The sequence below is a fragment of the Xiphophorus hellerii genome, chromosome 9 (assembly GCF_003331165.1).
Source record: "Xiphophorus hellerii strain 12219 chromosome 9, Xiphophorus_hellerii-4.1, whole genome shotgun sequence".
Lineage (NCBI taxonomy): Eukaryota > Metazoa > Chordata > Actinopteri > Cyprinodontiformes > Poeciliidae > Xiphophorus > Xiphophorus hellerii.
Window position 1 is genome coordinate 31,982,564 of NC_045680.1, and position 12,327 is coordinate 31,994,890.

Here is a 12,327-nt window from a genome sequence, read left to right on the forward strand (position 1 = left end):
TAAAGGCTCCACTCCTCTTCAGCTGCAGTGGCCCCTCTGCTCTGGCTCCCACACAGAGCTGTCTGCTAGTAACGCTTCTTATTAACGTAGGAGTTAGAGAGATAAATATGATTGAAATATTGGCTACCTTTGACAGAAAAAAGAGCCAATGTACAGCGCCTGCTGATAGTATTCCTTGAACTTTTCAACCTTTTGCTGCTTTTCAGGCTTCAAACATAAAAATCTAAAACTTTTATTATGTTGTGAAGAATCAACAAGTGGGACACAATTGTGATGTGGAACAAAATTTATTGGATATTTTAAACTTTTTTAACAATAAAAACTGCAAAGTGGGACGTGCCATATTATTGGCCCCTTTACTGTCAGCAAACTCACTGCAGAAGTTCAATTTGGATCTCTGAATGATCCAACGTTGTCCTAAGTGACTGATGATGGTCAGTAGAACCACCTGTGTGTAATAAAGTATAAATGCAGCTGCTCTGTGATGGTCTCACATCATGAAGACCAAGGAACACCAGCAGCTCTGATACTGTTTGGATTTGGAAAGAAAAAGATTTCCCAAGCTTTAAACACCTCAAGCAGCAGTGAGCAGGCGATCATATTGAAACGGAAAGAGTATCAGATCAAATCCACCAAGACCCGGCCGTCCTCTAAACTTTCATCTGGAACAAGGAGAAGATCAGAGATGCAGCCAAGAGGCCCATGATCACTCTGGATCACTCTGGATCTACAGAGATCTACAGCTGAGGTGGGAGAGTCTGTCCATAGGACAACAGTCAGTGGTAAACTGCACAAATCTGGCCTTTATGGAAGAGTGGCAAGAAGAAAGACATTTCTCAAAGAGAACCATAAAAGTCTGGTTTAAAGTTTGACACCAGCCACCTGGGAGACACAGCAACACGGAAGAAGTTGCTCTGGTCAGATATGTTTCCATAAAAGCAACACAACTCATCACCCTGAACACATCATCCCCAGCGTCAAACGTGGTGGCAGCATCATGGTTTGGGCCTGCTGTTCTTCAGCAGGTCAGGGAAGCTGGATGGAACCGAATACAGAACCGTTCTGGAAGAAAACCTGTTGGAGTCTTTAAAGACCTGAGACTGGGACGGAGATTTACCTTCCAACAAGACAAAGATCCCAAACAGAAAGCAAAACCTACAATAGAATGGTTCACAAATAAACGTATCCAGGTGTTAGAATGGCCTAGTCAAAGTCCAGACCTGAATCCAATGGAGAATCTGTGGAAAGAGCTGAAAGCTGCTGTTCACAAGCTCTCCATCCATCCAACTCACTGAGCTCCAGCTGGTTTAAGGAAGAATGGGCCAGAAGTTCAGTCTCTCCATGAGCAAAACTGATGGAGTCAAAACGAAGCCACTTGCAGCTGCAACCGCAGCAAAAGGTGGCGCTATAGAGTAGTAACGCAAGGGCCAATAATATGGCACGTCCCACTTTGCAGGTTTTATTTGTTAAAAAAGTTTTAAAATATCCAATAAATTTCGTTCCACCTCACGATTGTTGTTGATTCTTCATAAAATAATAAAAATTTAGATCTTTATGTTTGAAGCCTGAAAAGCAGCAAAAGTGGAAAAGTTCAAGGGGGCCGAATACTTTCACAAGACACTGTAGATCAGTTCTGCTCATTTTGATTTAAGGCTTAAATGAAATAAACTGCAGTCTGATTTTTATGAATGTTTCTTCCTATTGAGCAGTGAAATAAATAAAATGTGTTTCGTGTCTTTTGCTGTAAGTATTTATTACTGGAGGGTTTGTTGTTGCAGAGCCACAGCTAACAGCTAGCTCCTCTCTTCAGCGGCGCTGACGGAGCCGGTACCGTCCGCAGCGCTGCTGAACGGCAGCTGGGTCGGATATCAGGATAACAGCAGGAGGAGCTGAATGGATTAATATCTTCTGGCTTTTGGTGGTTGAGTTGGTGGAGTTTAGCCATTTTCTCTGGAGTTGTTTCAGCGTATGGTGTTGTGTTGATGTGCAGATTAACCCTTTAATTTGTCTCATTTTCTCTGCTAAGCAGATTCATTCAGACTGGAGTTCAGGTGGTTCCGCCGATTGTTGATGTTGGACATCAACCTGAAAAATACAATCAATTAATATGTTTGCAGGTTCATGTTAAGAAAAGTCACAATTTTTGATAACAAAATTTGCACCAGGATGATGCAGCTTGTCAGCCGTATCATAATAGATGTATTGTGCAGAAGTGCAATGGAAACACTTTGTTCACATGATCAGCAGCTGGACGTTACCACGGCTGCACAGATTTGTGACGCTCATCTTATTATTAATGATTATAATGGTGTTAAGTTGTGCATCTTCATGGACAGTTTCATTCATGGCTGTTTTCACGTTTATTGCCTCGTTCATATTAGTCTGGATGTTTGCAGTTTTGTGGAGCGAAGCTCGACGTCGTTCTTATAAATATATTTATGTTACCTGGACATTAGCAACGGGACGGATGGACAGGAAGAGCCCGACTAAAACTACCTGGATGTCAGACAAATTGTCTTTCTGATTATTTCCAAATGAACCCACAACCTGCGACTCATTACATTTGCTAGCGACTTTAGAAGAAACGAGCCCAAAGCTGCTTGTAATAATCGGACTTGGCGACAGAAACTTCCTGTTTTTCCGGCAACAAAATGTGGATCTTCCTCCACCGTTCATGTTTCTGTCGCATAGAAACAGCAGCGACTTCCCAAGACGCGTCGAGGAAATCCAATTAAATTACTAAAGAAAACAGTAATGCACAGTGATTACTAGATTATTGATCTAGTAATCAGTTATCTGATTACTGGATTTGAAATAGTAACGTGTTACTGACATCACTGATCAGTTCATAAAAAGTTGTTTCATTCCAACCTGTTGAATCCATAACTAATGTAAAAACATCGGTTACAGTTTCCCCAAAACGCCGCATGTCGCCGCTCCCAAGAGGCGGGGCTTGTTGCTCCTATGCCTGAATCAATCGTCTCCTCTGATTGGCTGATAGATGAATATAGCTCATGTTTACATCCATTGCTGCCAAAATTTTTAATGAGATTTTGCGTGAACAAGCGTTTTCACATGAGTTTAATTTATTTAATAAAAACGCCCCACCTCAGGGTTTCCCCCAGTAAACCTGCTGAGCCCGGCGGCCATGTTGTTGTATTAAAGATGTTAAGTAGACAGGAAATGTAAAAATATTACTGTTACAGGAAAACATGGCCAGTGAAACGATATTTAAACCCACAACTAGTCCTAAAAACAACAAATCCAATTAAAATGAATATTAATTATTTGCCCTTTTGTTTAATCCAAATTAAGTCAGCATCTCCATCGGGCCCCCAGGGCTTCAGGGGCCCCATAAAGGCTAATATTTGAACCCAGATATAAAATTCAACATTTGTTTATCAAAGCTGCAGAATTTGATTTAATGGTTTCAACATAAATTCAAAGATTTTAAATTGTTTAACATTTAAATGTAAGATTTTAAGGAGCTGGCAAGTTTACTTTGTAAAAGTTCAAACAACAATCTTCATAGTTAGATTGTTTTGTTACCATAGCAACAATCTGATGCTGTGAGTTTGAGCCATTTGTTCTCAAAAACAAATGAATAAACTGTAATTATAACTGATTGTTTTTGGTTTGGCCAGTTAATCTACTCTCTGTCTCCCAGATTAAATCCAACACAGAAGCTGTTAGAGGTGCTGATGGTTTTAGCAGCAAGAGGGGCCCCTAGGTCAGATTCTGCCCCAGGCCTCATGCAGCCTTGGACCGGCCCTGCAGGATGAGTTCAATCTGCTGCACTGAGCAGAGATGAGCAACAAACTGAGATTAAATTGAATGTTTCTAATGTTTCTTTAGCAGCTCTAACATTTCTGTCTGTTGAGTTTTTAAAACACAGAAACTGTTTTGGTTGCTGGAGTTTATGGGACGAGAGTTTCAGATATTTTCCACATTAACTCTTTAGTATGGGCAGCGTGTAGAGATGGAAATGCCGCATAATTCTTTGTTCACAAAGATAAATCATTCTCTTCGCTCCTCAGAAAGCGACTACAAGTTATTCCTGCGGTTCATTGAGCTGCGCAACCAGAGCTAACACGGCGGTTTAAACTCTGACCTGGAGAATCTTCAATGTAAGTAACGAAGCACAGCGCATGGCCCCTGGAGGCAGGGCGCTATACCTACCCCCACCAGCAGGCGGCACCCTGCTACAGAGACGAGCTGGGCTCCTGAAGTAGAGAAAAGGGAGATTTGAGGATAAATCTAAGATTTGAATCCTGTTAGTAATTCAGACGGATTCTGGAGGGAGAATTAATGTCTGGACCTCGGTCTCAGAGTTTACATACAGAGTGCCGGTGGTTCTGATGGACCAGGGCCAGGTGGTTCTGATGAGATGTAGCATTGTTTTGGGTTTTCAGAAACATCAGACCCTGTTTGTGTGGGAAACAGAAACATGTCTGGGTCAGTTGAGAAGCGACTGGTTCCATTCACGACGCCGTCACTGGTCTTTGGTTTTTCTCTGTGTTCATATTAGGAGGTAATCGTGTTGACGTTGCCTCTTAGCTCCTGTTGATGTTTGGAGGCAACGTCATTGCCAAAGTCCTAGTTTCCTGTTGAAGTGCAGCAAAATTTTTCCAGGTGAGTCCAGCAGAGTCGGGCCTCTGGTTAACCCCAAAGACTCAGAGTCCAGGTAAAGAACAGTCTGTTCTGTTCTGTTCTTTAGTAGCATAAACAGCCCATCTAAACAGATTATCTAGGCCTGGTTTACAGCTACAGTTTTATCATCTCAGTATTCCTGGATCCTTGTCCATCCGTTTCAGGTTGTGCATCACCAGTAGCTTTAACGCTGTGGTCACTTTGACTATAAACAACACAAACCTTGGTCTGCCCTGGTGTTTGCACAAAAATTTCAACTGAACAGCATGCGCCAACCGTTATTTGTATCTTCAAAATGTTTGATTTCCTTCAGCTGAGAGGCTCCTGGTTCAGCAACTGGTTCACTGAAAACAGACAGAGAACCTGCTGTTGTTGCTATTAAGCTAAAAATGTTAATTTTATATTTTGTTTCTCCTTTTCCCCCAGATTTGTCACATTATGTCTGCCATTAAGCAAGATGTTCTTGCTCATCATTTTAACCTCAACCAACAAGAGATCTCTGCTCTGGATCCCAGGGAAACGGAATCTGAAAAAATCAAAGAGAGCGAAGAGGAACCAGAACTTCCACAAGTCAAAGCAGAGGAGTACGGATCAGAACCTCTGCAGATGGTAAAGGAAGGAGAGCAGATAATATTGAAGCAGGTAACAGATGACTTAACAGAAACAGATTCTGCATCTGTTGAAATCAAAGAGGAACCAAAGGAAGTAGAACTGCAACAAATGAAGGAAGAAGATTGTCAATCAGGATCTCAGCAGATGGTCAAGACTGATGAAGGCATCAGTCAGGATGAAAACCAGGATGTACCAAAGCAAGAGACTGATACATTTATGGTAACAGGTTCTGGATCACTTGAAATCAAAGTAGAACCAGAGGAACTAGAGCTGCAACAAATGAAAGAAGACGATCGCCAATCAGAATCCCAGCAGATGGTAAAGATTGAGGCTGAAGGCATCAATCAGGATTATAACCAGGAAGTACTGAAGCAGGAGACGGAAACATTAATCCTAACTGCGTCTAATAATGAACCAGATCAACAACAACCAGAACTCAGTGGAAACCAAATGTTCTCGCACCAGAAGAGAGTTGAGAAAACCAGAGGTGAAGGTGACAATGCAGAGAAAGGCGTGAAGGACAAGGAAATTTACAGATTAAAAAAATGTAAACAATGTAACGTATGTGGGAAAAGTTTCAAATTAAACACTGAGTTAACAATCCACATGAGAACTCACACAGGTGAGAAGCCTTTCTTATGTGTAACCTGTGGAAAAGGCTTCAGTCAAAAATGTAATTTGAATAGCCACATGGGAACTCACACAGGTGAGAAACCGTTCTCATGCGAAATCTGTGGGAAATGTTTTCGTCAAAAATATATTTTGATTAGCCACATGAGGACTCACACAGAGGAGAGAGCTTTCTCATGTGTAACTTGTGGGAGAACTTTCCGTCACAAGTGTAGTTTGAATAATCACATGAGAACTCACACAGGTGAGAAACCTTTTGCATGTATAACCTGTGGAAAAGGTTTCAGTGAAAAAAATACTTTGATTAGGCACATCAGAACTCACACAGGTGAGAAGCCTTTCTCATGTAAAATCTGTGGGAAATGCTTTCGTCAAAGACATATTTTGAATACCCACATGAGAGTTCACACTGAGGAGAGGCCTTTCTCATGTGCAACTTGTGGAAAAGGTTTCAATCAAAAAGCCAATTTGAATAGCCACATGAGAACTCACACTGGTGTGAAGCCTTTTTCATGTGCAACCTGTGGAAAATGTTTCAATCAAAAAATCCACTTGGATAACCATGTGAGAATTCACACAGGTGAAAAGCCTTTCTCATGTGAAACCTGTGGAAAATGTTTCCGTGAAAAGCATGTTTTGAATACCCACATGAGAACTCACACAGGTGAAAAGCCTTTCTCATGTGAAACCTGTGGAAAATGTTTCCGTGAAAAGCGGATTTTGAATAGCCATGTGAGAATTCATACAGGTGAGAGGCCTTTCATATGTGGAACTTGTGGGAAATGTTTTGGCCATAAAAATAGTTATACTTACCACATCAGAACTCACAAAAGAGAAACCTTCCACCCATCGTACTTGTCCTAATGATGCCTGTTCCAGCTCTAATTTGACATGCGGTAAAATTTTGTTTCAAAGAAGCAATTTAACGTTCCCCATAAGTTGGACAGTTTCTGTCAGCAGAGTGTTCAGAAAAATTACTCTATTAACATTAATGACATGTTTGATGGTTTGTAGTTGATAAAGGACCAAATTCTTACAATAGAGTTGAAATCATGCATGATGTGAAATAAAAGGACAAATTTCTCTGTGTTTAATTATCGAAACGCATCAACACTGAATGTTGTGCGGATTAATGCTGCAGTCACATCATTTTATTAATGTGATGAAAACTGTAATAAATTCTCAAATGTTTTTGCTTGATCTGTTTTTTAACAGATTGTGTTTAAATGATGGATGATGTCAAATCTGTTGTGAAACGATAAAAAGACTTTTTTTCTGTATTTAATCAGTTATTGAAGTGCTGTGGATTAATGCTGCAGTAAATTAGATGGATGAACATCAGAAGGTCAGTCTGGTCCAGCTGAGTCAGTGTGGAGGAAAGAAAAGTAGATCCAACCATCTGCCGGTTCGTTTCCCACCGGGCCGCTTTGAATGCAGATGAGAAAACATTTTGTCACATTGTAATTTTTACATAGAATTAGAAAATACATTCTGCATGCCTTAACTGAGCAGAACTTTATCAAAGGTATTTTAGTAGCTTATGAATTGTTAATACACACATGCTTTTACATCTGGAAATGCTGCACTATTGGCACACACTATTACTACTAATACACACTATAGACTGTAAAAGAAGAAAAAAATTCAGAAGGGCACATTATTTTTGTCCAGAAGGCAAAGAGAGAAAAGGTGAAAAATAAAATACAATTTAAATAAGAAGTGGAAATCATTTGTGAATTTCTCACCAACTGCAGACGGGAAGAAAGCGTCCAAAGATCGACCACAGCCTTCAGCTTTCAGCCTGGACACAAGCGAAGAACAAGCAAAGTTACATCTGCAGGGGAAATAAAATAAACTTGAAGTTCAGTTCAGCAGCATAAAAACAACTGAAAACTTCAGCTACCTGAAATGAACTTTATGTCTCCACAAAACCAGCTCAGAGTAACTTAGGGGGATGACCAGGAGGATCCCTGCTGGGCTGGAGGGTTTATTTATTTTATGTGGATATTATTAATATGTGTGATGAACCAGCTGTAGAGTTCAGTCTCCCTTCAATTACATTCGGCTTCAAGTGACTGAAGCCACGTTTTGTTTTCTAGAAGGAGCTTTTTCTATTTAACACATTCAAACATTTTCATTCAGAAACAGTAACTGAAGTTCTTGTTTTTCTGAAATTTAAAAGACTTATGAGAAAAACAATGAACAATAAACCTTGAAGGGGATCAATATGTGTCACATAGTTCAGGTTGCTGTTTAAGTTCTACTGACAAAAATAGAGTAAGAGAAGCAAGACTTTTCCAAAAGCATGTTTTGAACAGCCATGAGTTCACACTGAGGAGAGGGAACCTGGGAAAAAGGTTTCAGTGAAAAATCTAGTGTGATGAAGAACACGGGAATTCATGCAGGTGAGAAACCTTTCGTATGTGGAACCTGGGAAAAAGGTTTCCGTCATAAAAGTAGTTTGACGTACCATGTCAAAACTCACAAATAGAAACCTTTCAGATGTCATACATGTAGCTGTGACTTGTGGGAAAAGTTTAACTCAAAGAAACAGTTTTACATCATCCTATAAGAATTTAAGGGCGGATGTGCAGAATGTGGGACACACTGCGACCTCTAACCTTCAGCATGAACGGCATCTGAAGGAGACGAGGAGGAAGAGGATTGGGACAGGGCCTGCGTTTGGTCTCGTGTGTTTCTGGGGTGTGTTTCAGTGTGGCACTTCTGGAAGTAAACAACAATGCGCTAGCAGCATTAGCTTCCAGGTTTCTTAGAACAATTTCTGCTGTGTGAGCTGAATATTTGAGTCTGGAGTAACAACTCTGGTTTATGACTAACTGCTGCTGCTGGAGAAATATTCAACTACATCGTAAACAAGAGATGGATCATCAGGTCTGACGGCTGGATTAAAAATCATCTCAGAACCTCCAGGCTTTACATGCTGCTGAAGTTAGCTTCTGATTCACATCTTGATTCTTTAGTTAATGAATCTGAACGAGTTTTAATTCGCCGTATTTCAAACTTGAAATACTTTGAAAGTTTAAACCTGAAATTGATCATTTGATAACCAAAAAAAACCCAAAACAGTTTGTGATTTATGAAACCTGTGAAAGCTTTCAGATAGTTTGAGTTTAGGGATTCAAACTGCATAAAACCACATTAGAGCCGATCGACGTTGAAATCATCAACATCTAAACCTGGAGTTTGGAAACAATTCATTCAGTTTTAGTTCAGACCTATAGAGGATTATTTACTAACATATGTGGCAACCTGGGGTGGATTTTCTTTATTATGAAACCCAAATACAGAATATTAAGGTTTACAATACTGGAAACCAACAAGTGGAATAACTGCAGGAAAATGTAACGTAATAAAGACACAGGTGAGTTCTGCTGGCAGGAGGAGACGAGACTCAAAAGGTTCTACAAAAATGTATTAAGCTTCAATATGTTTTTAAATTAACAATAACCTAGAATTGAATGGTTAAAAAAACGGGAATCCATTTTAACAAAACTGATTGTAATAAAATGTTTAAATTTCAAAGGAAACTGAGGCTTACCAACGGGGGAAGTAGTGAGGAAAGGAGCAACATCCAGTGAAGAAAAAGGTTCTAAACAAAACACACAAGACAAAACACTAAACCACAGCAGCCTCAGTCCCTGAAAGAAAAGCAAAAACGAAACAATATGAGTAAAACTGATACAATAGCAATAGCACTACAATATTGCACTTTATCCCATTAGCAGTGCCATCAATGCTCCGGCAGCGGGGGAAAGTTCAGGTTGGTCTTTTAAAACATTTCTTTATAGGCAAAACAGCAGAGAGTATCAATCCATCAGGAGACTAAAAATAGAGCAGATTATTAATACAACTGCTGACCAAAAATATAACTTACAGCAGCTGCTTACCTGTGGCTTGGCAAATTACCGCACTGCCAGATAAACAGATTCCGCCTATGCAGAGCAGCTGTAACAAAATGAGGCTTTGTTGACATGGGGTGGATGTTATTAACCTTTTCCTCTCCACCACGGACAGACTGGCCCAGATGTTGGAGGAGCAGCAGAGGAGGCTAAACAGATCAGACCAGATTGCATTAATGGCTACTACTAACAAACAATCAAGCTTACCCAGCACAATTTAACAAACAAGAAGGAAGTAGATGGAGACGACGTCACTATGCAAGGATATTGGCCTTAAAGTGGCAGCGTACCATTTATGCTGCCTTTTATGCTGCCTGTGGGAAGAGTTTGGGCCACAAATGTAGCTTGGGAAGGCACTTGGTAACTCACACAGGTAAGAAGCCTTTCTCATGTATAACATGTGGTAAATTGTTCAGTCAATCAAGTCATGTGAAATGCCACATGAGAACTCGTATAATTGCTAAAACCAAGACATCTTTCATCTATGTGACACGTGGGAAATACTTCACTCATAAAAGGAATTTGAATGTCAACATGAGAATTCATACAAGAAAAAAACATGCTCATGGAAAATGTTTTAAGGAAAGCAACCAATTGAATTCCCATTTGAGGATACACTCAGAGGAAAGACCTTTCTCTTGCAATGCCTGTGAAAAGTCTTTCTGAAGAAAAGATCATCTGAAAAACCACATACATGCTCACACAAATGAGAAGCCTTTCTCATGTTTAAAATGTGGAAAAAGTTACAAGGGCAAATATAGTTTGAACATACACTTACGAATTCACACTAGTGAGAGACCTTTGTCATGTGTAACCTGCGGAAAAGATATTAGTCAAAAAAGCAGGTGAGGACGTTCTGATGTGCAGCTTGTGGGAAAAAAATTCAGGCTTATAAGAACTTACATTAACCATGCTAACCAGAACTCCCACAAACTAGAAATCTTTCCATGTCATACTTATGACAAAGGTGTTTGTTGTATCTGTAATTTCCTTTGACTTTGGTTAAAAGTTTGATTTGATGAAGTTTTTTGAAATGCCAACTACAACTCCAAAGTGTGAAGTTGAAATTGTCATGAATTCAGTGACATTGAGGTTCTTCCACAGATGTTAAGCAGTGACTCCTGACTGTTGTGTGGATGGACTCTACATTCTTCGTTGCATTACTGTGTTGACCGTTTTTTGTTCTAATTTTAAAAAAGGTTAAATAAAACTGTTCCAAAGAGGGACAATACGTTCTTTGTGTCCATCTAAGCCACACTTCTTAGTATTATTCCAATTATTAAATTATTAACTGATAAATAGATTAAGAATAAATTTTCCAAAAGTTATTGATTTTTATTTCTTTCAACATTTAAAGGGACATTATTTCCCCAAATAATGTTCCGTCTTTTGTGTTGAGAAATGGGATTTGAAAGACTAAACTAAACTAAACTGTCTAAACTAATTTTTTAATTTGCTTAGTTCTAATTGACCTCATTGACAAAACCTTTCAATAAATTGCCCGGTCTTATAAAAAATGTTTTTTCTCCATATATTAGGCATCACCATGGTGACGTCCTCCAGGCTCTGATTGGCTGGTTTTGGTCAGGCAGCAGCAGCAGCAGCAGCAGCTCAGAGACATGATTGATTTTTTTCACATAGCAAACTGTCGCAGCATGGTGACAACTTCTACAAATATATGGACAAAATAAGTTACATACTGCAGCTTTAAGCTTTCAGAATTCATATTGAACTATGACATCACTGCACAATTTTAATGGCTCTATTTGATCTATTTTCACAGTTTTACTTCTAGTAGTTTTAGTTTTAGCATTCGATCTTTTTCTCAGTAATTTTAGTCGTGTTGTCAGCTTAATGAGTTGATTGAATGAAATGTTGTAACTGTGAAGTTGAATTTCTTTAGTTAATAAACTCTTGTGTATTTGAGCCTGCTGTTGGACTTATGTCTTCAATTATTAATATTATTATTATTTTAAAACCCAGACCTGCAGGCATGATGAATAATAACAAACTGACCTCTTTAGTTATGTCATATATTTTTCCTCTTTAATGAGAAATTGTGTCCAGTTCCTTTTCTAATGTAAATGAGAAGTTTATTAATAATTGTATAATTATATTTTTTAATAGCCAAAGTTAAACCTGTTTTTTTCATGTTCAGATCAGTGTTGTTTAGTTTTAACTGGACAAAAACAGATTTCTAAATTATATCTGCTGCTTATGTGAGTCTGGTTTATGCAGGGATTACTACATGTTGCTTTACAAACTTTGCATTAAAATGTAGTTTGCATTATTTGCTCTGAATGTTTGAACATACTGAACTTTTAAAAGAAAAATCAGCCAAGCTGTTAATTTCCAATACTAAGAGATTTAAAGGTTTTAACATTAAGTAACAAACGACAACTACAGTTAATAGCTTCTGACTGTCACTAAATGTTAGGCTTTAATAGTTTAACATTTTTATATAAGTTTATAGAGGGAAAGACTGGTGTGCTTTTTTGTGGAAATTGTAAATAAA

The 12,327-nt window shown here is 38.9% G+C and overlaps 1 protein-coding gene and 1 long non-coding RNA gene across 4 annotated transcripts in view; one reads left to right on the plus strand and one right to left on the minus strand.

Moving 5' to 3' along the window:
* Positions 1–11,738, plus strand: part of LOC116725763 (zinc finger protein OZF-like) — a 13,264-nt gene extending 1,526 nt beyond the window's left edge. The window contains exons 2-3 of one of the 2 annotated variants that reach the window (XM_032572124.1): positions 5,077–6,172; positions 8,334–11,738. In XM_032572124.1, coding sequence (XP_032428015.1) covers positions 5,089–6,172; positions 8,334–8,383 — 1,134 coding nt within the window. In that variant the 5' untranslated portion in view covers positions 5,077–5,088 and the 3' untranslated portion in view covers positions 8,384–11,738. Of the gene's footprint in view, positions 1–5,076; positions 7,084–8,333 lie in introns of those variants that run through there. The other variant, XM_032572122.1, reaches the window with a different exon arrangement.
* Positions 6,960–9,907, minus strand: LOC116725822 (uncharacterized). Of its 2 annotated transcripts, XR_004340488.1 has the most exons (3): positions 9,801–9,907; positions 7,638–7,693; positions 6,960–7,317 (listed from the first exon to the last, which is right to left on the minus strand). It is a non-coding gene; the product is annotated as an uncharacterized LOC116725822 (long non-coding RNA). The 2 variants fall into 2 exon arrangements; XR_004340487.1 differs by lacking the exon at positions 9,801–9,907 and having other exon boundaries at positions 7,638–7,878.
* Positions 11,739–12,327: the final 589 nt, after the last annotated feature.